Source organism: Serinus canaria, chromosome 1A (genome assembly GCF_022539315.1).
Source record: "Serinus canaria isolate serCan28SL12 chromosome 1A, serCan2020, whole genome shotgun sequence".
In the NCBI taxonomy this organism is placed as follows: Eukaryota; Metazoa; Chordata; class Aves; order Passeriformes; family Fringillidae; genus Serinus; species Serinus canaria.
In genome coordinates this window covers 21,730,185-21,757,923 of record NC_066314.1, presented here as the reverse complement: position 1 = coordinate 21,757,923, position 27,739 = coordinate 21,730,185, and the positions used below count along the sequence as shown (strand labels likewise).

At 40.2% G+C, this 27,739-nt stretch overlaps 1 protein-coding gene across 1 annotated transcript; it reads right to left on the bottom strand.

Annotated features, from left to right (window-relative positions):
* Positions 1 to 1,349: 1,349 nt before the first annotated feature.
* AASS (aminoadipate-semialdehyde synthase) lies at positions 1,350 to 26,639 on the bottom strand. Its single transcript, XM_030238292.2, has 24 exons — positions 26,489 to 26,639; positions 24,506 to 24,726; positions 23,260 to 23,436; positions 22,531 to 22,615; positions 21,734 to 21,801; positions 21,474 to 21,620; positions 20,407 to 20,485; positions 20,198 to 20,325; positions 19,881 to 20,029; positions 18,604 to 18,726; positions 18,342 to 18,453; positions 17,752 to 17,811; positions 17,591 to 17,658; positions 16,172 to 16,293; positions 13,838 to 13,967; positions 12,834 to 12,944; positions 11,460 to 11,568; positions 10,918 to 11,058; positions 8,869 to 9,036; positions 6,650 to 6,745; positions 5,032 to 5,147; positions 4,765 to 4,853; positions 4,264 to 4,440; positions 1,350 to 3,816 (listed from the first exon to the last, which is right to left on the bottom strand). Exons 2-24 carry the CDS (start codon positions 24,716 to 24,718, stop codon positions 3,698 to 3,700), a joined length of 2,787 nt encoding a protein of 928 aa, XP_030094152.2. The 5' UTR covers positions 24,719 to 24,726; positions 26,489 to 26,639; the 3' UTR covers positions 1,350 to 3,697.
* Between the last annotated feature and the right edge of the window lie 1,100 nt (positions 26,640 to 27,739).

Below are 27,739 nucleotides of genomic sequence, written 5' to 3'. Positions count from 1 at the left end.
TAAATGCTTACTTCAAGATGAGTTTAGCAAAGTTAAACTCCTTTCTCTCTCATTCTGAAGCATAAACAAAGCACAGCTGGGGAGGAAAGCAGCAATATTGTCTTGTTGGGATTAAAAACAGAAACAAAGGCCCCACTGCTGCCCTAGGTCTGAGGTATCATAGGTTACAGCCTTAGTTTTCACTACTTCACTGCAGCAAGGCCCATGTCTGGCCATCCCCTTCTCACAGGTTTGTGCTTTGGAGGATCAGATTTCAAAGGCACAAGAAGGAAGAGAAGTGTCTCTCACAAGACTTGGCCACATCATGTCTGATCCCCCTCCATTTCAAATTGCATTCTTGCTTTCTGAAGCCAAAATAAGTCGGGGGGGGGGGGTGGAACCCTCTTATGGAATGGAATTCTTATGACTTATGGAATTAGTTTCTTTGTTTCTGGAAAGTCACAACCTGGGCACAGTAGTTTAGTAGGAATATATCTGAGATGGTCTGATTTGCCTTGATAAATTTTGCCAGACACTCACAGCTAAATTTTTCTCTCTTTCTATCTGTCTTCTTAGTTCTCCAGCCTAATCACAACCACTAGAGCCCATTTTTTTCCCCTCCCATAAACAGCTATTTTGCTATGAGTTTACACCCTTTTCCAGTAGTGTCACTTTTCTACTCCAGTCCCTCCAAGGGATAAAATTCTCATCTGGAAAATCTGGAGCTGAGAGAATGTGAAACACAAAGGCAAAGAAGCCAGTCTGAGTGTAATGGGGCTCAAGCACCTCCATCTCAAAAAGAAACTGTGAATTTACATGTCATGAAGATCTGACATTAGCATAAATTCCAAAATGAAAAAATGAGAGACACACAGTGAAACAATCTGTTCCTTGAAGCCTGATATGAACAAATAGTTTAAAAGCCTTTCAGCACAGACAGTGATAGCAGAAGCAACACAAGAATGTGTTCAGCTGAGCACGGTTCTCAAGCTGAGACAGGCTGTGAGGCACCAAGGTTCCATGCTTTCCTGGGGCCCAGGGAGATATCACACATCTACTGTTCTGCAGCTTACCACTTTGGTAGCCATCCTTGTGCCCAAGATCAAAATGTGCTGGAAAAAAGATCTCTTTGCCTTATAGCTGAAAATTATCTAGATACAGATACACCTATATATCTGTATATAAATATATAGATGGGCATGTTTAAACAATCCTTAAAGAGTCTTCTCCTGTGAGTCCAGCAAGAAGTATGCAGAGGTATTTCATGCACATAGAAAAGTCCATGTGTAGGCATCCTTTCAATGTAACCATCTATGTGAAAAACAAAATCCCATTCAGGTGCATCCTATTATTAGACTGTAAAGACAACATGACAGCAAAACAGAGAAGTTCAGATTTATTTTTCAAGCAATCTCATGTATAAGATACAATTGTCTTTCCAGTAATTTGCAAAGAGAACTGAGAAGTATAATCTTCATACAAAAAGCTGAGCAGTAAATTCATTTGAGTCTAAACATAGAAAACAAAATGCAGCATTGCACTGGGAATTAGAAATATATTCCAATATAAAATGTTTCAAAAATAGTAGCAGGGTTTCTTGATGGAAACACTGCAGTTCTCATTCTTTAGTGCTCCAAAAATATTAAATATTTGTAAACAAATCTGATTTTCATCCCATACTGCATTTCCAAGGCAGAAAAGCAAGTATGGTGCATGCATATATACAGAGAACAACTCTGTGGTTGTGTATTTGAATTCTCAATTCTCACACCAAGGACTGGACTGGAAGAGACCAGCAGGTACAAGTGTAACTTAACCCTTAGTTGTAGGCCATTATTCTGCCTGGAGAAGGAGGAGGCAGCAGAGACCAGAACACTGCAGGCTCCATCCTTACCCCAGCTGCATCTCCCAGCCAGAAAACACACCAACAGCCTCTAAGGTCAGTGGGAAGCAAAAGAACTTGGTGGAGACAGGATTTTGGGTGATATAGGCATGGAACTGTAACAGAATCCAAATTTGACATTACATTACAAAAGCATTGGTTCAGTAGAAAAAGTCCTTCTCTTTCACAGTAACACCTGCCCTTTATCCTCCCTTCTCCCTTTGGCTCCTTTCACCTAACTCCCTAGCAGCTGCCACTTCATTGCATCTGCACAGAGAAAACCCAGATCCTGAGTAGCAAAACCTGAAGACCAAAACTTCAATTATTGTTATGGCTGCTTTTGCTACCATGCAAAACAACACCTGGAATTCCAGCCTCTCAGAACTGTGAATACAGCACTGGCTCTCAGGAAGGAAAAGGCGTTTAGCAGCAAAGTGCGTTTGTGAGCAAAGCGGAAAGCAAACAGCTTCCTGCATCAGTATTCAGCTTTAGAAAAGGGAAGCTCTAGGTGCACAGGTACCAGTGCAAATACAACCTGCCCACAGCATTACACCTCACAGACCTGACTGGTGAGCTGAGAGTTGCAAGGTGGTGTAGAAATCCCTAAGCAAAAGCCAGAGAAGCAGCCCTGAAACAAAAGGATGCCATTGGCACTATGTTACAGAGAAGCTGCACTTGGGCTAAAGTTCTTTCGTGGACTGATGTGGCTAAACTGCAGCTAGAGCAGGGCTGACCCATCTGACAGCAGAGCACTCAGCAGCAAATGAGCTGGCAAACTCCATCAGGCTGAAGTGACACGGGACTGAGTAGCAGGCACAGGTTCCCAAGTGAACGCTTCAAAACCATGCTGTTTGAACCTCTAAACATAGTGCATTTCAAAGCTGCATGTACTACACAATGTATTCCCTTTGTAACAGTGCTTAACTTGGATGAGGCAGGCAGTGTAAGTGGGAAGAGTAAACATGTCATTTGGAGCATCTTCTAAGCACAGGAACTGTGTTGTATTTCAGACTGCCCTTCGTAGCTGCAGAGCTAAATATTAATGTGCTCTCTCCACAGCACAAGGCAACACGTAACAGCAGGTATTTCAGTATATTGCAATCAGCTTCCACTCTGTAACAAGAAAGGGTATGAGGGGAAGCCTGCTTTAAATTTTCTTCCTCCTCCAATTAATTTAAATTTACATTCATTATAAAGTGATCAAAAATAGTAAGACCTAGGTTTCAAATATTTAAGAATAGAAAATTTTCAAGATTTAACAGAATCTTATTTGCTAGTAGTGCAGAATTTCTAAACTATTTTTTCATATTGTTGTTGTGAAAACATTAATGAATACTGCTAAAGTGAAAGGGCCAACCAGACTTAAAATTTAAGTATAATGTCCATCTCCATTTTTCTGAAAAATAATTTTTACCACATGAAAAATTAAACTTCATCAGTGGAGTTCATTACCCAGACTTTTCCACCACAAAATAATCCACTAATAGATTTTTCTTTCAGCCTAAATTTGTCACAATAATAACCCCCTATATACTTAGAAGATAAATTTTAATAACAGAAAACAAAAACCTTCTGAGATATTTTAGAAATGATACAAGGAAAGATCTGACTGATGCTGAAACACGTACATGAAAGCTTACCAATTTGAAGAGGAAAATATCACAATCTGTGAGTATCAACAGTTTCTACATCAAGCCTGGTGGCAGGTTTTACAGAAGGCAAGATTTGCCTGTGAAATGGCAGGTGCTGCCTTTAGCTGGTCCAAACTGAGATTCTACAAGGGGAAGTAGGGGAACCAAAAAAAAGCCAAAACCTGCTTAAATCAACTGCTATCAGTTACTGCTTGATAATGCTGCGAGTACTGTACATAATGCCTTCTGCCCGAACACGTTCAAGTATTGGCCCATAAACATTCTTTGTCAAAGGTATCACCATGCCTTTGGCACTTATTTCACCTGAAATAAAGGCATTAAAAAAAACACTGTTAGTGCTCTACCAGGGTTATTTGAGAAAGCTTTGGTAGCTTCACAGTGGGGTTTTTGTGGGGGTTGCTGTGCTCAACACAGCCAGATTGAGGTGCAGGGAACTGCTGAGTCATCCAGCCCTGTCACATCATCAATTATAATTTATCATGCTAAAGGTTTTGTCTATACTAGTGCAACATTTAATATTAAATGACTTAAAAATCTTTGTGGATTAAGCAGTAAATTAAGAGTTGTCACTGAACGTCTGAACATCCAAACATGCAGATTGAAAATTCCTTTAAAAAAGACAGGAAGTATCTGACAAATTAAAAAAAAATACACATAAAGGTACTTAAGAGACACTATATATTTACTTTCTACAGGCAGGAAGATAAAGAGGATTGAAATACTGTTACTGAAGTTGGAATAGCCACTTACCATCTAGAACCATTTTAGCAGCAATAGCTGTAGGGTATCCTACTGTTTTAGCCATTGCAGAATATCCTTTGTTATCCCCATAGACAACCAGATCAATAAATTTGTCTTCCAAATGGCCAGAAGGATGCCTGAGACCTATTTCACTTCTCATAACAATCATATCTCTCTCTCCAGTGCCTAAGAGAAAAGCACACAAACTATTCATTACTTGTATTTCAGTCACATCAAGATGAGGTCCCTGAATAGCCAGGCATTACACATACACAGCATGCATATCAGGGAAGGGACTGAAGGCAACAGAGGAGGACAGAACACTAAGATCAAACTAAAAGTGTAACAGGAAAAGAAAAGGATAAACTGGGGAGCTAGGGAACATCAAAATACATTAAAAAACCTATCATGAAGGTTTATTAATGAAGGTGAGCAAACTAATCCAATTAAGGCTTATAAAAGATATTGCCTTGTTCCATTCAAACCATTGAGAAAGAATTAATCACATACCAAAGGGCAGCTTCATCTCCATGTGCTTTGCAAGAGCCCCTACAATGGAATCTGCTGCTGGAACTGGTTCATCTCCCAATAAACCTAACCTGGCAGAAGAAATGAGGAAGTCTTACATCATTGCCTATCAGCAGTTTCATCTCTTCTTTTTATTTTCCAGTTGTTCAGCATACCAGTTTAACAGTCTTAACATGAACCAAAATGGCTAGAATTGCAAACATTTATTTTTTTAATTTTTAAACTTTCAAAATCATTGGAACATTTTACCATTCCACGGCTTCCAGCTGACTTTTGTCCTTTTCCAGTTTGCTAAATACAGCTTCTTTAAGAACATGGTGCTCAGCAGGTGACTTAATTCCAACCAGTTTGCACATGAGCTCTTTCTGTTTGAAAACAAAAAAGGTTCATGAAGGTCTGACATCTGTTCCCACTCCATCTCAATCAAGGTTTTGACAACCAACTACTCTACTAACATCAGTTAAAATTCAGGACTTTTGAGAAGACAGCTTATGTGTACTGGCAAAGTGAGAAAGTTTTGAGAATTTTAATCACAACAGGTGAAAATAGGAGAATATTAGGATGAAAGGGAAGCCACCTGGAGACTGACAGAGTGAAGATTTAGAGATAGGATATCTTTCAATTGGCCTAGGAATGGAGAATGTCCCTTTCAAAAGGAAGGAAACAGACCAATAAGATGAACAAGGCTCTGGCAATCCTGTGAGTGTTACCAAAGAGATTTCTCATGATACCAGTGCATATCTGAAGGCCATTTTGAGCCACCTAGGTGCTAATTATTGCTTGCTTCATTCACAGCAAGGTGGATAAAAAAAACTATGAGCAAGATATGAAATAAGCAAGAACTGCAGAGTCTACAAGCTCATGTTAGCCTTTCTCTTCTACTTCCCTGACAGAGTAGACAAAAATGTAAAAACACTGCTAAATGTTTGCAATGAGAACAATGAGTTTATAGCTATTTTTATAAATTACATAACACTGTATACTTATTCATCGAGGCTAGAAGAACTGGAAATTCCAGCCATCTCTACAAAGAAAACTTGAAAATATCAATTATAAAATTGAAAGTAGACAAAAAATTATCTCAAAATTAAAAAAAAATTAGAAAGAAAAAAATAAAAGTAATTCCCATATGTCCACCCAAAAACTCCTGGAGTTTACTCATCTTCCCAATACTATATGTTAGTCAGAGACAAGCAAGTCTGTGGCCTCTTCACCTTCTGCTTTCTTGGTTCTGAGAACACTCAAGACATTCTTCAACTCTTTCCATCCCATACTGAAATATGAAACACCCAGTCTCCACAGAGACAACAAAAATGTTGATTGACAAATGTAACAGCAGCACTTCAGAGTCATGTCTTGGCTGAGATAAAGATGAAGTAAGGCACCCAAAATCAAGACAGAAAAGCTGCATTACAGAAGACCTAAAAAAGGCTTACACAGTATTTCAATAGAAAAAAAAAATTAATATAGTCCTTTATGCACAATCTCTTACTTCTTGATGCCCTGAAAAATACTTTTACACTGACAATCATGAACCAGTAACAATATGGACACTGCAAACTCAGAGCACTGAGGACTAGACTGTGACTAACAAAAAACATAAGACAATTCACAAAAATACGGCCATGGCTTTGTCCAGCTGAGGCCTGAAAGCCTCCAATGTCAGACACTCCAGAATCTATCAGGGAACCTGTTCCATCCAGCACCTTATTCCATTCCTGCTGAAGAAAGTTTTCCTAATTTCCAGGAAAAAAAATCAAAGATTGGGATGCAATAGAAGATTCTCATTGCCAAGTACCCAAGTCTAGCAATAAGAAAACCATCAATAAACCAGAGGAAAGAAGGCAGAATAAGCAGAGTAACTCACCCAGGTTAGAGGAGGCATACTTGAGCTTAGCAAAGGATAAGGATCTGGGTTAATTAATCCTAGTTTTACAAAGCCCCCCATGGTTCTGGAGTATCCCTGAAATAAAAGAATAACATCATTAAATATATAAATCACTTGAAACTGAGGTATTTCTCCTTGGTTTGAATACAGTGATAGACATAACCATACTTATTCCCTGGGAAGCCAGCCACAATAACCTGATGCCAGTGAGATTACTGCCACAGAGCAGTGTCTTCCCCAGCCCCTCTCCACCCTTCCCTACTTTTCAATACTTTATTTTAATGGCTTATTCTGTCATCAATACTTCTATAGCAAGTACCATTGGTGGCTGAGCTCAAAGGGCTCAGCTGGCCAGCACTAGCTGAAATCCCAGCCCATCACTGTGGGGCTGTATCAGCCAGCTGGCCCATAAACAAACTCCTGAATACACAGAGCACAATGCTGAACCCTGCTCACCCAGTCTCACACCACTGGGATTGTGTGGACATCACATGGGCTGCTCTTAGAGGTAAGAATCCTGTGTGCTTATTTCTCATCTTCAGGAGTATCAGACAGACAAAGCAGTGGAATGGTTTAAAAGGAACTGCAAAGGTTGCATTAGGGTGCACAATAAAAGAAGTCTCACTGATTTCTGCTTACTTCTGTTTGTATCCCATCAACATTCCCACACAGCTGCTGAATACCTGAGAGCACTTACATGCAAGTGACTAGAAACACAAAAAAAGCAGAATGGAGGAAATAAAGCACCCTGAAAGAAGACTAATTAAATTAGGAGTCACTTATTAGAAGCACTAGGTTATCAGCTAGATGGCCTTGCAGTGAGATCCTTCTGTGTGACGCCTCTTTTTAAACTGACTCCATTAGCTATCTAAATTAATCTGTAAAAGGCACTTTAATGAGATGATTGCCTCCTCAGTGAACAGACTGGCTTCTGCTCTGCTGCACAGCAGCACGTGCAAAGGGCCAGCACTAACTTCTGTCCTGCTCAGCACTCTGTGCTGCCATGTCAGCACCATGCAGGCAGAGGTATGGGAACCATACCCACAACCCCACCAACACCACCCCAGCCCAAAGTGCTGGCCCTGCTGGGGGGGTGAAGGAAACAGCACCAAGCACAGGAACAGCATTCTTGCAGCACACTGACATCCCCTTGGCATGTCACCCTGACACTGCTGCAGTTCCTTGTGCTAGCCCAAACAAACCAGGCACCAAATGGAATAGATACTGTCATATTAGGGCTCCATTATGAGATAGAAATGTCCCACATATTTTTACAATCTCTTCCGAAAAAGAGATTGTATCTAGACTTGACAGAAAGAGAGCTATTACAATTTATAACCCTTTTCCCCCATATTGGCTTTCCTTCTTCTTCCATGCCTTTATCTAGGCTTCCCTCCCAGAAATACAGAAAAAATCCTGTTGTACTGCAACAGGGGAATTTAAAAAAAGGACATACAACTTCCTCAGGCTATGGACAAATAACAACTTAAACCCTAGCATAAACCTTAACAGACATAATACAACATCCATAAAAGCTTTTTCAAGCCTTCAATATGGTTCTAGGTTTTTTCCTTCTTAATGTATATTGACTGAAAAAAATAAAGAAAAAGAAAATCTGACCGAAAAACATCAAAACATTTTGATTCTGCTTTGGACATCTAACAAATGAAAGGAAAAGGCTTGATCAGTTAGAAGGGAAACACATTTATCTCTTAACATTTTACTTAGCTGACCAAAATTATAAAGCTTCTGAAACTTAAGATTTCTAGTTACTTCATTAAAACTTCTCAGATTGATGGAAAATCATAATTTTCTGTAAGATTTTTACATTATGTTTTTCATGGGAATATAAGAAAACAGAATTATTTAATTTTTTTAAATCTTCTATTGATCTGACACCAGATACAGAGCCAGAATAAAAAGAGGAAACACAGACTATGTAAGACAACTGACCAACTGTTTAAAACAAATAAAATTATTTTTCCATTTTGCAGCAATTACCTGTTAAATACACCAGGTAAATCTACATTTAAAAAAAAAAAAAGATAACTGCTTTCAGTTGTCTCTCAACTGGGATAATGGGGAGCTCATAAACAGCAAGAGCAAACCTATAAAAGGCTTAAATATGCATTTTTATTGAAATTACAACATTGATCTCTTGAGGAAAACAATAATTACTAATAACACCAACAACTTACTTTGTATCTTAAGGTGCCTCTCAGTAAAGTACGAGCTGTCTGAATACCATATGGCTCAGCATATTTTGTACTGTCTCTGTTAGGAAATCCTTCAAGGTTTAATCCTGGGAAAAAATCCATTGGAGTAACAGAATCCAGTAATGCTCCTCCAGGTGGAATATTGATAATCTAAAGTTTGTGAAAGAACAGCAAATATTATTTTTTTGCTGTTGTATTCAACTTATCTTAGAACAGAAAAGATAAAGTATGCTCAAAAACAGGAAAAACACGTTCGGCATTCAGGTCAAAACAAAGGCCCAACCTAAATAAAGCAGTTGCCCAAGCCATTTCATCATATCTGGTGCAGGAAGAGCATGCAATGTGTCAGCCATCAAAGGGCTAAAACAAGCCACGTTCTTCTCACACACACAGTTAATTCCTGCTGCACTTATGTTAAAATGGCAGGTTCCCATTTCACTCACATTAATGTCATTTTGGAGCACGTCTCTAACTGCACCAGTGTGGTGGGAGATTCTACCCATGAGCTCTCTGCTTTTTGGTCAAATAATTTATTAACTTGTTTAGGTTTTGTTTGGTGTTTTTTTTAATATGGGAGAGAAAGCAGATATAAACAAAATTATGGAAGTTTGTTCTTTTTTTAAAAAAAATATTAAAATAAAGCAAGTGATATCACATGGAAATAAAATTACTGCCCATGTGTATCTTTACTTGAAGCTACAAAGCACCATGGAAGGAAAACAAAAAAAAACCAAAACAAATGGGTGACTAGTTCTCTTACCACTCCCAGCCACAGCCCTGAGTCCTGTTTCCTTCAAGCAGCTAAAGCCCAGACCTGCTATGCAGCATCAATACAAACTCATTTTCTGACTTCTGAGCAAAAGGACAAGGTTTACTTATAGAAGAAATACTAAAGCAGTGAAGCCTGCAGCAATGCCAAAAGATATTGTTGTGTTTGCCAGGCCAGATAGGTGTGTGAAAGAATCCTACACAATGGTCAAAGACATAAGTAATTAGAGGCAAGGAGGAAAAAATGCAGAATTTACTGACAAGCTCATCTAGTGCTAACATAATGACTCATTCTAATTTTTCCTAGCAATGGGTGAACCAGATCAGAAATAGAAATATTTCAACATTTTCCAAGAACCCTTTTCATCTGAAACTTATACTTCATTGCTTTTTAAATAATGATCCAACATACAATCCCTGCATTTCTCCTTTCTTACTTCCAAAAAACAGTAGAACACCAAAATGTCATAGAACATAAAAGATTATATTTCAAAAGATTTCTAAGTTTTGCAGATGAAAGACTTTTAGGTAACTAGCTAAACTTTACAGTGGTTATACAAGGCAGTCTCCTTGACAATTGCAGTAACTACTCTGAGCAAGTGACAGTGGAAATAGATAGTGCTGGAAAGCAGAAATGTGATAATGGCTTGCAATAGCTTTGCACAAATCAATTACAATGTTTACATAAAACAGAAGCAGTGACATTTGTAAGGTTAAATCTAATGACTCCTGCACAAACAGCAAAACAGAGCTTCTACAAAATTGACCAAAAAGCATTTCACAAAACGCACTCAGTGTGTTATTGGTATTACACATGGCACCAAAAGAGAACGGAATCAAGAGTTCTACTATGCATTGTGCAAGCACAAAATGAAGCTGTTTGATTTATCAACACAACTAGATAGACAAGCATTCTCAGCTTTGTTTCACAGGACCAAAGACAGGGCAATTAAATATCAAAAACAACACCCAACAGGAACGGAAGTTGAACCCAGAAAAATCAACTCCAATCCAGTGCTTTAGTCTTTAGAATAAATTACTTCCTGGCAATCAGTTTCCACATAGTAAGTAAGTATTAAGCTGGCAGCAGCTAGGTATCATCCTGCTCCAAAGACAGGACTAAGTGATTTATGCAACTGGCTTAGACAACTGACTGCCACTGGCTTGAAAGTAAACACAGCATCTTACAAGTCCCAGTTCCTTCCTTAGCCAAGTACCACAGGTTTTGTTTGGTTTTAAATGAAAATTTTCCCACTACTTCACCTCTCCATCTTTTAAATACGTAGCAGACTGAACTGTATTCAGCAACACTCCTTGTGGACTCCAGCTGAACTTGTACCTCAGAGGATTGTCAGAGTGCTCTGGAGCTGGTAGGCCACCGCAGAAAGAAGTGTACGATATAACCTGTCAGATTTATCCACAGGAAAAAAAACAGTGAAGAGAAAACAGATCAGGATGCATGGAAGTCTGCCCATCAGTTCTGAAAATCTCTGTTTCTGTTTTCCCCCAAATGGGCCAGATGAGAAGGATCTACAGTGGGGAGGGGCTGCAGCCGCTGCCTGTAAGGGAGAGGAAATGATACCCAGGGCCAGGGCCATCTGAGTTGATAATCTCACCAAGTGAATTAATCTCACCAAGTCTAATTTACCAAGTGAATTAGTAGCTATGAAATTCAAAGCATCAGAAAAAGTAAAATGTCCAGAGTCTGTTACACATCAGTGACATGCTCAAAACCTGCATGGTGTTAAAAGAACAACTTTACCAATCTAATCTTGGCAGAACTGCACACTAACCACAAACCTTACCGTAGCACCAACTTCTTTCGCCTTGTCAATACATTCCATCGCCAACATGTGATCAAGACCAGGATCCAAGCCCATTTCACTGACAACTGTAATGCCAGCAGCTTCTACACTAAAAATGACAGAAACACAGAGCCATCAGAATATTCACTATTACTGGCCTTTTATTCCATAAATCTGTCCAATGTGCCCAGTGAACCTTCCACAACACAGTAAATGCTGGGCTCTGTCTGCAGCTCGTGGGAAGAAAGAAAAGCAGATATTAAACCCTGAAAAGTGACAACCATCTAAGAGCACTCCAACCTTTGTTTCTCTTACATCTCTGCACCTAGGTGCTGGTGGAAAAAGAATTTTCTACCAGCTATTCCATATCCCACAATCTTCTGGACAATGCTGCAGGAAAGTAGTAATGCAGAGAGCAGCACAGAGTTAGTCATAATTGTCCTAAAGAGCTCCTACAAGGAAGAGAGACTAAAATGCCTGCTTTCAAAATTACAAGTATTTTTTTTTCCTAATAGTTGCCTACAGTCCCCGAGCAGTTCACATATCACCACAAACTGAGGATTTATTTTATTTTCAAAATCAGTTTGTCTTTTGACAAATGAGAAGTGCCCATTTTATTTTTTTTTCCTGAGAGCATGCTATATTCTCAATAAGAATGGTAGGAGAGGCCCCTAAACATCCCTCACTTTCTGCAACACTGATTCTCTACCAGTCTAGTTTTTTCTGTTTTATCTTTTGTAAAGACACAGCATGTACAATTCTTCACTTGAATGCACTTCAGATTTTCCAATATTGAGACTCAGAGGAGCACCTGGATGAAGCTCCATGCTCAAAACGACTTCCAAGCATACAGTAAGTAGGACAACAGAAACATTAGTTGGAGTTGTCACCAGTTTGAATATTATACAGTGGGTGTACCCAAAAGAAGAGTGTGAAGGAGGAAATTACTGTAGATACAATAAGCCAAGAATGAGTTTTTATTACAGGGGGGCAAAGGATGACAAACAAGCTTGCTGGTAGAATATGACAGCACAGCTACTCAGCTTGACTATCAGCCCAGCTCAAACATCTTAACAGGTCTGAGGGAAGAGGAAAAGGCACATTAACATGAAATATTATGATGCAGGCAGAAAAATACATTCCATTATTTAGAGCATTAGTCTAACCAGGCTGGGGTATGTACTCATTGCTCCACTCTGCAACATGCACCTTTGGGAAAGTTACTCGGTCATCCATCACAGGAAGAGATGCAGAAAGAATCAGAAAGCAGTAATTCACAATAAGTGTGAATTGCAGGTGTAACAGACTGCAAAATATCCAAATAATGCACTTAAGAAGGAAGCAACACCAGGGAGATGCTACTTCCACACCTACCTCTCCTGAAGTTCTTTCATGGCTGGTGTTAAGTAGCTGGCTGTTACCAAGTTCACTTTGTTGTCAATACATTTCTTAGCAACAAAAGGATGTGCTGAATAAGGCAGCAAACTACAAAGGAAGGAGAATCATGCAACATCAAAATTCAACCAGTTACTTATCCTGTCACTAGAAAGACACTCAAATGTTTTTTGAATGCCTTCAAAAGAGCTCAAGTAATAGCTCAATAAACAGTCACACCTGCCTTGCTCTGAGCAGTTCCATACCTATGAAAGTGAAACACTGCCCTCTGAAAGTGAAACACTGCCAACAATGCTGCCCCAGGACAGCACTGTTGTAAGCACTCAGAACAGGGCATTCAACAATAGGAAAGTCATCCTTGAGAGAGCATCACACTTCTCTGTGAACTACAAACCACTGACCTCTTTCCAAAGACATCTTGTAAACAAGCATGCTGGAGGTTTAGAAGATGCAAAACTGTCCTTGAGAAAGCTTGCATTACAAAGATCTTGGTGAACTACCCGTGAAAAGCACGTTCTACATGGAATGGAAGCAACATTCATGACTTCATGACCTCCATGGCAAAACAAACAAAATGGCAAGGACTATGAAGGTCCTTTCCTGTATCAATATCTCGAATGAGTTCTTTCTTAATGGGATATTCAGAAGAAATTACCAAGATGCCACAATTTTGCCTCCTCTTGTGAACATGAAAATTTGATCCCAGGGACACATAAGCTTGTGGATGCCAATGGTCCTACACATTAACAAGGAAATCCACCTAACTGGAGAGCTCTTCTAAAGAAGTCAAAACCGCTTATGAAGTTCTGATGCCCCACTACATGAGAAGGCAGCAAACAGCTACAGCTACTTACATGCACAAATACGACCCCAAATCTTTGCCATTTAAAAAACATTTATGTGTTGATTTAGGTCAAGCAACTAGGGGAAAGAAGCAGCTTGACTTAGGGTTGAGCCTATCATGTTTTACACAGAAATCTAACCTGATCACAAGGTCATGGTTTTTCACCAAAGAGGACAGCTTTTCCTCATGCTTAAGGACATCCATATGAACTGGAGTAACATTTCTGTACTTCTTTGTCAGTTGCTCAAGTTGCTCCTTCATGATAGATACTGTTTTAAAAGTAAAACAATAAACTATTACCGATAGATGAAGCTAAGTCTAAAGCACACCCATGTATAATTGTGCCATATTTCCCAAAGAGAAACATTTGCATGCATGTCTTCCTTCACTAACAGCTGAAGAAAAATCAGGCATTGAGTAAACAAACATGTTCAGAAAAACTTACTCGATCCCCCCTTCCACATGTTTAAAAAGAAATATTTTGAAACTCTCTTTCAACACACTTTAACAGAATTCCTATTTACAGTCAAGAACAGTTTAATAGCTTAAAGCAAAAACTAATTCACATCAACCACAATTTTAAAAATAACAAAGATAGAAACAATAAGCTTCAGCTTAGGTGAAGTGTGAGCAAAAGGTTCAAACTGATTATTTTTAATATTTACATATGGCTTAGTCCTCCCAAACCCAAACACCATATTATAGCTAAATGGGATAAACCCAGTCTCTGCCTACCTTCACTTAACTACCATTTTAAAGAAAGCAGAACTGAAAGAGATCCACAATAACACCACCAGTATTTGCCACCTCTGACTGGTTTCCCATCCAGCTCGCCATGATGCCAGCACAAGCCAGAGAGAACAAAAAACAAGTGGCCAAAGAAGACAGCACATGGGGCACAAGCTTCTGGGGAATCAAAAGGCATCAGCACTTACCATTATAAGGAAAGCAGAACTGAAAAGGAGAACAATGGTAACAAAACCAGTATTTGCTACATCTGACTAATTTCCTTTCCCAGCTCATCATGCTGCCAGCACAAACCAGAGAACACAGCCAGGAAGAAGGAACAGTCAAAGAAGGCAGCAGGCAGGGCACAAGCTTATGGAGAATTAAAAGCATCTGTGCCTCTGAGTTAGGGCCTTTTTCCTTTATGGCCTTTCCACACTCAGTGGGAAATAAACATTACCAGAAGGTGTTTCTCTATACCCTACAAATCAAATTGTGCTGAGGGAAAAGAGCTAGGTAAAATCATAAACAAATTCAAACTAAAAAAAGTTGATTACGTGAAGTTTTCACAATTAAAGTTTTCATCATCTGGATTTAAAGTGCTGTAGCCCAACACTACAAAACCAAACATGGCACTTGGATGTGCATTTTGTTTTCTGCACCTACTTACCTGCTGTCAAAACATTAAACAAGAAATATCTTCATGTCCCTTTCCTTGTGCTATTTGTGTGCATGTGTGCTGCAGAAACCACATGTTTTTAAGCTACCCAGATAAGAGGCTATGTTTGTTCAGTGCCTGGCAAAACAGATCTTCCAGTTCACCTGGTTTCCCTTCCTGCTACTGCACTGCAGGGAGTGGATGCAGCCTCTGTAGTGACATGGGAGAGGTTGGGCACTCCACATTGCTGTAATCCTTCCCTCTTCACCACCTCAGGCAGTGCTCATAACAAGGGTGCAGCTTTCCCCTATTTCCCCTCTTCCCCCTAGTAAATCTTTTCCCAGGGGTTAAAAGTACTGTGGTTATCACCATGAAGCGTAGAAAAAGCAGCCAAGAGCCAAGTATGAAAGTAGCATGAAAAAAAAAAAATCAATTCAATAACAACAACAATCAACAGTAATAAAACTGTAAGTTCTAAGGGAAACCACTTCCCAGCAAAGTATCTTTCAGGCAATAAGGCAATAGAGCCTGAGTTTTAAATCTGAAGTCCCAGAATCAGGGTAAAGTCATCATTAAGGGTACAGAAAAGGATTATTGAGATGCCCAGCCTGAAATATGCTACAGATAAAACAAAACCAGAGGAATAAACAAGTAGGCATTTTGTGCTCATGGGAAAGTCAGGGTCTGAAGTTTTACCATCAAGACACTAATTATAAGAAAAGCAGTTACTTAACTCATACAGATGTCTACAAAAACTTTTTTATATTCTTGTTGTGCGAGGCTGAAAACACAGCCAAAGACCAACAAAGTGACTGACTATCTACAAAACCAATCCTGAGCAGGTTAGAAGGAAAAACACGTCCAATTTCTTTACAGGTTACACATGAAAACAGTTACCTTTTAACATGGCTATGTCATTTTCAAATCAATTATTTAAATTCGAAATGCTCACAAAGCTACAAAATCCTTTTCTGCTGTGCATAATAACAAAGATTTCCTTTATCTCTTCTCAGAACCACATCCATTTATTATTTATGCCACATGCTTCAGTAAAACATAATACTGTAATTAAAACAAATTCTTACATACCAACTGTGATGCCAATGTTAGAATCCCTAGTGAGATATTCAAGTACAGGGCCAGAAACATAGCCAGATCCGAGCAATAAAACCCTCTTCTCATCACTCATCTTCAGTGACTGAGCCTGTTCCCTAGAGGGTGGCACAGGCAGAATTAAAAATCACACAGAATGAAACTGTAAGCTGCCAAGGTTAACAGAAGAAGTATGTTTTAGTAAGTCTACAAACCATGAGCTCTACTCAGACCAAGAGTCAAGTTCCTAGCTACCTGATCCAGGACTATCTAGTGCTGCTTCCATTCTTCTGCTGCATAACTTCTAGTTCCTTTCCTCTAACATAAACATGATCAAATCCATCAACATTCCCACTGCTTCTCCAGATTCTCATGGTAGGTCACAAAAGACCATGCAAGTGATTATAGAGGAAGCTAAAAAATATCAGATCCTTGCACAGTGTGAGGAATAAAAAAAATTATTATTGAGACAGCCTCTTGAAGTGGTCTATCAAAGAGCACAGAACAAAAATCAATATGAGCTGAAGCCTCTGAGAGGCAAATAGCTCATTACTTAGTGTGAAAAATTCATCCATAGTTCATCATGCAGAAGTTCATAACCACAAGTCCCAAAGAAAATTGGAGGGGTTTGAGATACAGAAGTCAACACACTGTTTTTAGTGCATAGTGCATGCAGTGCTTATGGTCAGACCAATTTAAATTTTTGTAAGATGTACAGTGTAGCTGTCACTGACCATGAACATGAACCCACTTATTGTGAAATTAACATTTTTCATATGTAAACTATAAATATTTGTTAACAGTAAGGGGGCAAGGGGAATGGAAGGGTTGGACAGGTTATTTATACTTTTGGTAGCTTAATTCACTCCAGGCTATCACTGGCACATAACTGCTGTGACAGGGTGTGGATGAAGTGGTAGCAGAAGCTGTAGGTGCATTAATATAACAAAAAGTAAGAGAGTCTGAGAGTCTCCTCAACACATCCAGTCACAGAACAACGCTGCACAGCACAGCACTTGAGCCACACAAGAACTAGATTCAAGGAATATTCAAGAGCCTTTTGCTTTCAGCCATTCCTTTCAAATGACTGTATGTTACATCCTTTTCAAAAGGGCAAGGAGTAACACAGGAAATCTAGCATGTGGCTGTTCTCTGCCTCTGTTTTCATCAGGCAAGACAGAGAAAAATTACCACTTTCTGAACTTCAATATAAGTTACTAACAACACCTGTTAATGATTTAGGCAATGTGCATGAAGAAATAAGGAGATCATCAACCTAGAAGACATTTAGACACAGTGCAGTATAGATGCATTCCACCAAGACACAAGAATAAATGAATGTAAAAGGGGAGACAGAATGCAGACAGGGTGGCTTTTTAAATCCTGAATCAAATAAACTTTAGGAGCCTACATTACCTGCTCTCTCTCAGTTTCTGGATATATTGATACTTAGGTGTCAGTGAGCCATTGGATGCAATCACTGCCTGGAAACATATTAAACAGATTTTGAGGGCTTTATATGTCTATATATTTCAAAGCAGGGGAAGACAAGAAGAGTGCAAAATTGCAAAACTTACATCTCGAACAACAGGTGAGTAATTCTGTTTTTCAAAAGGTTCTGAGCTTTCTGATACCAGCTGTGAAGATAAGTTATTTCAAATCAGGTTATTTTATTACAAAATATTTCTCAAAGTAAAACATTAAGATTTTGAGCAACATTTAAATGCATGCAACAATACCAATATCTTGTATATTTGAAATATTTCTGGCTGCAATCAGCACCACTTGACTTTTAGGAAAATACAGGAATTCAAACAGCAGTCTGACTGTGAGGGATTGTTGAGTGCCCAAGTAAATCAGATGTTTACATCTGGTGTGGGGTCCAGAAGCAATGAACTACCTGCCAGAGCCTGTTTTCTTCCTACAGAAAGTGTTCTTGACAAATCCCTAAGACATCCAGGTCACTCATGTCTCATTCATATGTTTCCTTTTCAAAGGTTTGCCTCAAGACTTCAAAAGCTTTTTTTCTTTTTTTTTTGAAGTACAAAGTCAGTTATGTTCTACAGCAGATTCCCTTTGAATGTATACAGGAGATCAGAAAAGCAACAAACAAGCAGACCAAATTCTGAGCCTTTTACCTTCTTGTCGGACACATACAAGCTCTTACCATCTCTTCAATATAAGGGAAAAGCATATCCCCAAAGTACTCTGTTGCTTCTATAGGAAGCTGAGCTGGCAGATTGTCAATGGAGCACATCAGAATCCCTGAGCCTTCAACACTGAAAGAGAGAAAACAGCTCTTCTAAACTACTTCTTAGCACCTGAAAGGCACCACCTTTCAGAAGTGTTAGAAACACATGATATTTTCAATATAATGCTTCACTCTACGAGTTACAATGGAAAACAGTACAAAGTAAGGGCTCTCCCACCTGTCGTGAGTAATATGCTGGTCAGCATCATACATACAAAATGGGTTGTCAATTGTTGTACACTCAGTCATAAATTCTATAGATCCTCCAGTATCTGCTGAAATGTCACATATGGCCAGAAGTCTAAAGCAATTAAAATAAAAAAGCAGCATTATACAAAGAGAGCATTATACAAATTACTAAGAAACACAGGTATTAAAGGTCACAAGTGAACAGGAGATAAAAGAAATGTGAGAAGATCTACGCAACTTGTAGCCTTCTTCATCTCAACCAATTTAGAAGCCAACAAAGCACAAAAAATGGTATCCAGAAATTTAATGGAAATTTGGCCCTATTGTAGTCATCAGGTTTGCATTCCTATCAACAGCATCCAATTTCATGGAAAGACTGCAGAATCCATTCTGATGATATTTTCTCTCTATGCCTTGTGCGGCCAACACCTCCCATTCATTTTCCACCTACCAACTCCCTCAGGTCATGCCTGTGCAGTCCTACATTAAACTAACTTCCCAGGCTAAAGGGAAGCCTAAACAAACAGCTGCCTCCTACCAGTTCACAGATAGCAGGTGCAGGTGGAGCATTCATCAGCCTAATGCACAGCCTCTGGCTCCCCTGAAGGTTAACTCTTCAACTCTTTATTTGTCTTGGGAGAGAAAGAAAGGTGTCAGGACAAGGCAGAGAAGAGACAAAGACCTGATTCCTCACCAGGATCTATTGCTGAGTCCTCCCCAAATCTATGACAGGGCTATTGGAGAAAGGCTGGCTACCACCCCCACTGAAAGGAGACTAACTCTTGATTTGCACCCCACATTCTATCCTTAAAACTATTCAGGATTGTGAAGCATTTCCACTACCTGCTGCAGGAATAAGAGGTGCTAAGGAACAGTTATTGAAATTGTACATGCCAAGTGACAGGGTAGCAAGTACTTTCTCTAAAACTCTGCTACCAATACCGGTGCAGCAAGTAAATTCCCAAATACCACACTTTTGTTTGTCTAGGATTCTGTATGAAAATCAGTGGCAGAACTACCTCTGCAGAAAGACAGCTAATACCTGTTAATCATTTCTATTGTGATGTTTTCAAAAACTCCAAACTGTGAAAATAGGACTGCAAAGCACAAAAGAACAAGAGCGAAATCAACGGGGCACTGTAAAACATGCCAGAGGAAAAATGTAAAATAAACAGAATAATTTACTATGTACTGTGGTGAAACTGCCTAACATTACAAGTTAATCATCATGCTGCAAAATTGTTACAAGTGAAATGAGTGTCTTACCTGTGTGGTAATTCAGGACAGCCATCCATTGCACCAGTAGCAGATTTAACTGGCACCAGCAGCTTCTGAGCGTCCCGTCGACTCAGCAAGCGAGGACTATTTTGTTCCCAGTATATGCCATTAATTAAACAAGTTGTGTAGGGTGCAATCTGCAAAGGAAGTTACAGATGCCTGATGTTTTCACCTAGTACTTTAAGAAGAAGCACCTGATCTAGCATTGTAAGTTAATGCTCTCTCAAATGAGGAATATGCAAAAGTGTAGTAAGTACAAACACTCTGTAGAAAACCTTTCATAAAAGAACAGAAAAGATGCTCACATCAATGTGAAAGCGAGAAATGTAATTTTCTGGATGTTTATCATAGTCCACTGGATCATATAGTCCATCACGTTTCCTCACAAGATGATGGTGACGACTTAGCACTGTTCCATAGACCTTCCTGAGATCTGAAGTAAAAATAAAAAATTAGCTCTTTTACTTGCCAAAAAGGGTTTTGGTGTTTTTTAATCACTATTGTCACTGCATACCTCCAGATCTGGAAACTTCCTTTAACTCATGTGGTTCCACAAACTCGCATGGGAGAGCACTGAACATTTCTTGAGCACCCTGAAATCACAAACTAGGATTTAGAATAAGTAGACCATAAATGTAATGTAACACTGCTCACCTGGTGTTTGAAAACAAATATAAAATTTCACATACAATTTGACAGCACTGCCAGAGAACAGCTCCAGAGATGTACACATTGTTTCACACATACTCCTGCTTACACAAAACTAAGCAGCTTGGGCATTATGTGCAAGGAATTTTCATCATTCCCCACTACTGAAAAATGCCTAAACCACAATCCAGTGCCTGGTTCTTATTTCTAATGGTTGAGCTGGGAAGCCTCAACTCAGCCACAAGAGGGTTTTGCTGCCACTCTGAGAAGCAGTTTCTCTTTATGAAAGATCCTTGAAGCCACTCCTCATCAACCAGGCTGTTCTAAAGGCCAGGAACTACAAGATGATTTCCCCAACGAGCTGTGATCACAACCTGAAGATTTTCAGACACACCATCCTTTTGGCTAGAAAGAACACATTTATGCAGGCAGTGATTTCCCTTAATAGCTGGAGCCTTGTTAACTAATCTTTGTTGCCAAAACCAGGGGTAAGTCTTTTCCCTGTGTCAAAAAAATAGCCCTAAAGTCAAGCACTTGTAAGCCAAGTCAATGATATCCAGACAAAAAACTCAGCAGGTGTTGGAAAAAATAATTCTTTCCCCCATACTTTAATGGAGTGATTAATTTACCTTGTGAGCACAAAGTCAACAGCAGAGAGAGAGGGGGAGAGAAATCATGCAGGTTGGAAAGGAGACGGAAGCAGTAAGATTTAATCCATGTTCATTGATAAGAAGTTAGCATGTCAACCTGGTTAGGCATGACCTCATATTAAACATCTCAGTTTACAGTAGTTAAAAATTGTTACTGGCAAAGGAAAATGTGAAGTTCGAGCAAACAAAATGAACCCATCCACCCATTTAACCTGATAGAGCTCAAATGCCAAGAATTTCTATTAACAATTGCATAGCATTTCTTCTTGAAGACAATTCTTACCTTAGAAACATTACCAGTGCCCGTAAACACAAATGTTAAGGGCCCCAATGACTTTGGCATCAGTCCCAGTGAAATTTCATACCCGGCATCCCGTACTGCCTGCACGGCCTGACTGCTATTCCTGTAGTTATGTGCCATCCCAATGTGCTGAAATCAAAGGCACAGACCAATCAAGATATTCTCCATATTCAAATACAGATACCTAGCAGATACCAAAATGTCATTTAGCTAAAGAAAAATGCATACACACATACTCTTACCATGAAGGGAGTGTGATGACCCAGAGCTAAAAATCGCAAACCCAATCCATGCAGAATGTTGATCATTCCTATTGTTAAAAAAAAAAAATAGAAAATTGGACCATCAGTCTTAATTACAAATATGCACAGTTAGAAACTGCAGAGTCTGACTGAAGCCTCAAATCATCCCAGGTATTTTTCCCATGTTTTTTATTAATACTTTACTTCTAAAGAAAGTCTACATAAAACCAGAGAAGGAAAAAATTAATAGCAGTCCATGACCATAAACTTGCTCTTGGCCCATTGTGCATTTAGGCACCATTTAATATTAAGATATCCTTTTATGAGGTGTATCCACATCACTGGATTCCAAAGAAGGAAACAAAAGAGTCTCCTGAAGAAAGAGTGTTAAAGTTCAGTAGAAAGAAATGAGAACCATGCCTCACAAGAATCAGATTAAATGCATAACAGTGACAAACAGGTGTTGTTCAAGCTCTCGGGACTGACAGCAGCCTTTTTTTTAATCAAAAATCAGTTGATCTCTTGATATTTAGTCTGCTCCAGATAGTTCAATGGACAAACAGGACTTCAAGACAACAGCATAAATATTAGATTTGTCAGGAATCCACATGACTATCTGACATGTCGTCTCATGAAAATAGGAGGCACAAACCAGAATGAAAAAAGGCTGTTAAAAGCAAGAATTTAAAATGCAGTTAAAAACACATCACAAGCCTCTACTTTCAGGAAGGACAGACAACCAGAAGTATTACAGGAAGTCACTCATTGCAAGCCTGCCTTTACTTTATACACTATACCTGCTACACCAGCCCACTTTCCAAAGGCCACAACTCGCATTCCTTTTTGATCAACCATTTTTTCATAGTCAAACAGTCGAATTTCCTGAAAATACACAGCAAACTGAGCATTAAAATTTTCAGTGAATGCTGTCTGCGGCATGTTGCTCTCCCAGGAACTACCTTTTCATATGCCTTTGTCATTCTTCGTTGATAGAGCCTGATGGGCTTCTATACCCTAACAAGATTAAAGTACAAAAATAAGAACATAACAGTAGCACTGAATTTTTGTTTCAAGGAGTCTCAGCACTGCCCCTGCCCTCTTTGCACAGAACTCCCCAGTGTGCCACTCCAGCTACTGCAGGCCCATTCACATCCTCTACCAAGAGGCTGCTCATTTCTGCATGAACTGGCTGCCTTCCTCTGAAATGGCCAGAATGCTCTCCAACTTAGTAACTTTCCAACAACTCTTTGCACTCAGAGAGAAAGAGCCTCCCTTGAGCACACCATGCTCACAGCTTATCTGCCTCATGCACATGAAGAGAGTAATACTGCAAACACAAGATCCTCTAAGCAAGAAATACTCAGTTTCAGGAAAGGATACTGAAAACTGTCCTCGTCAGCCTCGTTTACAAGTATGTGTGCAACAAATAACCACACTAGGCAGCAAGCTCTTGATCGCACTTAAGCATCAAGTTCATTTTCCATCCCATGTTAATTGCCAATGATCTTCAATATGACATAATTTACCTGTCTTAAAATCTCATCCAAAAGGGGCATGTTTGCCTCTTGGGCTTTGATAGTGTGAGAGAAGAAGGCATAGTTCTTTTTAGGGATTAATTTGTCCTCTGGAGGTCTCTTCACACCTATTATCAGTGAAGCCTCAGAAATATCTTCTTGAATAATGGCACCAGCTTTGACGTACTCCTATGAAAGAGAAAAATCAAAGAAAATTTTTCTGTGTTTTTCTTATTCAGATCTCAGCATATTAGCAGCTAGAACAGAGGGAAAATAAATAATTCTACCAAGCAGAAACAAGTTACTGCATGTGATACATTCACAAAATTCTTTGATAAAGAGGTATCAAGTATCAAATTGAATTACCATGCTATTATCCTATTATACAAGGCCAAATTATAATTATGTGTTAGTAAAGTACTTCATCTTACATTTACAGACTACAAAAAGGATATTTTACTATATTTGAAGTATCCTACAGAACTGCAACAATGAACACTTTGTAAGATGTTCAAATACTTGGAAATAAGTTTAGAGAAATATGAAAAGTTAAAAATATGAAGACTGATGACATGTGATTTTATAAAAGTGTACAAGTGCAAGTCCAAGCTGATGAGCCATTTCTAAGGAAATGCGATAGTATGATCTGCACTTTTTTGATGAAAAAAGCACTGTGTCTTAATTAAAAGGTAGTATGTGCAAGTAACGACTAATTCCCTACTTTTGTTTCAATTTTTCATCTGTTTTCTCAGTTATCTCACAGCAGAGTATTACTGCTGCTACAAAAACGGTAAAAGCTCTCTGTTCTGAAGCTCACAACATTAAAGAAAAAAACTCTCTCCTCATTTTACATGAGGAATAGGATTGAAGCAAGAGTGGAATTCACCAGATTCATCTTTCCAGCTCTTTTAAAAAATAGAGGGTTTTTTAGAGTTCTTGCCTTCTCACAAACAGAAGACAAAGAAATTCCCAAGCTTCTACTTCAAGAGAACCTAGAACTTCTAGGGAGAGTGATGACAGGACACAAAATTAATAAAATAACTCCAAAAGCCCACCATGGTGCCAGTATTACATTAAAAGGCTAAACAAACTACTCCTTTTCTTTTCCAATAGCACGACTCCTCATTTAGGAACAAAATTTACATGTGTCTGGGGGTTTTATATGTTTCCTTATGAATAGCCTTTAAATATCACTTTTCCTGTACTATGGTTAACAACTGCACTATGATTTTGCTTGTGTCTCAAAATGGGACCTCACCTTTTCATGGATGGCTCTCCGGTTTGACGGCTGCACCAAGACCTTGTATCCCATCTTTGTCAACTCCTTAACATGCTTTGGTGCTAGAGGTGCTCTTCTCTCCCACGCATTGACATCTTCCCTCCTGATGGCCAGCACAGACTTCCGATGATGCCAGCGCTTAGCGTGGTGGAACACACACCCACCATCTGTGTGACTAAAGGCTCGGAGCATGGTAAAGCCTGATGGCAGCAAAGACAAAGTAATAAAACAATACAGGTACATACACGAGTCACTGTTTGTGCAAAAGTTCTGGTCTCCTTTAGCATCTGCTGTAAAACACAAGCCAGACACTTCACACTCTAGTTCTTCATACTGTTGTGAGACATGAGTCCAATTTCAGTGAATTTTGTTGCATCTTGGTCTGATGAGGTGCCCTTAGAGACAAATTTTCAATTTTAGTAATTGTTTTGATTACTGTAAAGGAAGGGTTTTAATGTGTTCTTTGCAGCTAGTTTTTAACTACAGGGCTTAAAAAGAATTCTGGAAACCTAAATTTTCCAATTATATTCATTTGCCACCATAAACCAGGCAAAGACCATCAAAACTTGCATCAAGAACAGTCAGAACTAACAAACACACAGAAAGAAAGCAGAACACAGGCTGTATGGCAGGCAGTTGATAAAAAGAGAAAGCCCAGCACTAAGTATATAACTAATGCTTACACAGGCCAAGAATGGAAGATAAGGTCAAGACCTTAACTACTGAGTAGCAGTAAGCATATATGTGGCCAGGATCAACAGGTTTTCAACCTAATATGAATTTTTTTGCAAAATGGAAAAGCTTCACTAGAACAGATTCCCACAGCAGAGGAAAACCCCTTTATCTTCTATCTCCTTTTCACTCCCTACATGCCACTGCTTATTTCTGCAGGGACACTGCCAGGTCCAGCTTCAAGTATCCAGGAGCCTAAGGCTGTCAGATACTTACGCAATTAAAAGATGTGAATCTCAGAGATAGGCTTCAAAAATGTGAGCTTTGTTTCCAACACAATTTTAACTGATATACGTGAATCTCTGTATCTGAATCATTTGGAAAATCCTGTTTGTCCTCATGCCTCAGACTTGTAAAATCTCTATATACCTAAAGACTTCAGAGGTCCTGTTTAACTCCAGGCTTGCTGAAACAGAGGGACTAGCACACGAAGGACTGACTGCATGAAGGGAAGCACACAGTCATCTGCAACAACTCCAAGTGTGGTCTTCCTACCACAGCTACGTTTATCCACCAGGTTGGAGGTACTTTGACACTTTTCTTCAGCATGCTAAGAAGGTTCTCAAAGCGCATAATGATCCCTCTCAAAAACCAGGAAGCCTTGTCACACCATGTCACTATCTCTGCACACTAAAACATAACGATGTTATGTACTAAAACACTGCACCTCATACCCAAGCCTGCAGTGAAGCAAATTTCCTTTACACAGAGGACTTGCACAAGGAGAGAAGCGACGCCTTCCAGCGGGAGTGCACTGGGATCGCGAGTGTCCGGGCAGGGAGCAAACAGTCGGGTGACCTCTGGCAGGCCAGAAGTTCGTCTGCATGTCTCCCTGAGTGCGCTCAGGCTCAGCCACAGAGATATCCATATCCCGTTGTAAAAGTGAAACTAACTTGAGCATTCCAAGCCTGCGGTGCTGGGAACCCTCCCCGGCCCCCCCAGCACGCCGAGTGACCGCGGGGCCGCCACCGCGCCGGTCCCTGCCGGGAGCAGGTCACACCCCCGCGAGCATCCCTGCGGCTGGGACAGCGCCAGCAGCACAGCGAGGGGCCTGCCGCCGGCAGGGGCGACGCGCCGAGGGGGAAAACTCCCCGGAGAGCGGCACGCAGGGGCAGAGGGGCGGCGGCGGGCAAGGGGAGAAGCGCATGAGCGGGCGGCGCCGCGGCGGGAGGGCAGCGGGCGGCGGGCAGCGCTCGCTGACGCCCGGAGCGCCGGGCAGCGCGAACCTACCTCGGGCAGCGGGGCAGCGTCAGGCACGGCCGTGCGACCCCGGTCCCTCCTCCGGCCGAGGTCCGGCGGCGCCGCCGCCCTGCGCCGCAGCCAACCGCGAGGCGGCCGCGGGAAACACCTCCCGGGCCGCCAATGGCGCGGCCGCCCGCGCCCCCCGCTCCGCGGCGCCGGCGCTTCGAGGAAATGCTCCCTTTATGGGAACCGAGCAGGAAACATCCCGGCAACCCAGCGGGGCAGGCGAGGAGGAGGCACTTGCCTGAACCTAATGCTGACCGGAGAGGAGAGGACTTTCTTTGTCAAGAGCTGTCAGCTGTGAATATTCCTTGGGAGTTTGGAACCTTTACCAGGCCACGAGCCTTTCCAATGGAGATGTTTCAGAGATAACATAGTCCATCTGTTATGGAGTATGTTATCCATAACAGATGGATAACATCTATGTCGTCTCCTATGTTGCATGTTCTGCTTTGGCCACGAGCCAGCTCCTTAGAGCACTCTGCTCGAAAGTTGAGGGCTGTTTTCGAAGTCGCAGTGTAATTTGAAACGCTGGCTTGAAAACGTGTGGAAAGCATAAGCGCGAGCAAACTCGGGTTTCCAGAGCGAGCCTCCTTCAGCTTTTTACATTGGAAGTTACTTTCTGTATATGACTCCTTGTAAGTGAAGGGTCTCATTTCTGAGCCACCCCTGAATGTCCTAACTGCTGTGATGGTGGTTAAATTTTTTTTTAAGTTCCTGCTGTCTTTTGTGAGGCTAGGGACATGGTCTAGATACCAATGGGATCGACTCCTGTACATGAGTAGGAGAGGTTGATTCCTAATTATAGAGGATGCGTGGATATATGTTGGGCTGTTGCTCTGGTCAGCTCTGCAAAACTGTATTTTACAGAACAGTAGCTAAAAACTTTTTTTTGCCGCCAAACCATTTCACTTTCAATATATTTCTGTTTGCAAGAACGTTTAGAGATTCCTTCATGTGTATATAAAAGAGACTTCACTTTTGGCTAAAACTCTATATACACTACTTTGCTCAAAGTATATGCTGTGTCTTTTGAAATTATTGAGATTTGTACATTTTATTTTACTGATGCTTTTAGAATGTTCTTCTAGGGAAATGAAGTTCCAGGCTGGGCCAAAATAGTCAGCAAATCAAAGATCATCCTTCTTTAGTCACAGAGATATACTTGGTGACTCTGGCTTTATGCAGCAGCAAAAACCTGTGTGCAAGCAGGAAGAGCAGAACAAATAAGGATGTGAC

Coding starts and splice junctions, on each gene's coding strand:
- AASS (XM_030238292.2), bottom strand. CDS start 24,718: ATGCTCCGAGCCTTTAGTCACACAGATGGTGGGTGTGTGTTCCACCAC. Junction 23,437..24,505: donor GGAGAGCCATCCATGAAAAG/GTGAGGTCCCAT, acceptor TCTCTTTCATAG/GAGTACGTCAAAGCTGGTGC. Junction 18,727..19,880: donor TGTCCTGAATTACCACACAG/GTAAGACACTCA, acceptor TAATTGCTTTAG/ACTTCTGGCCATATGTGACA.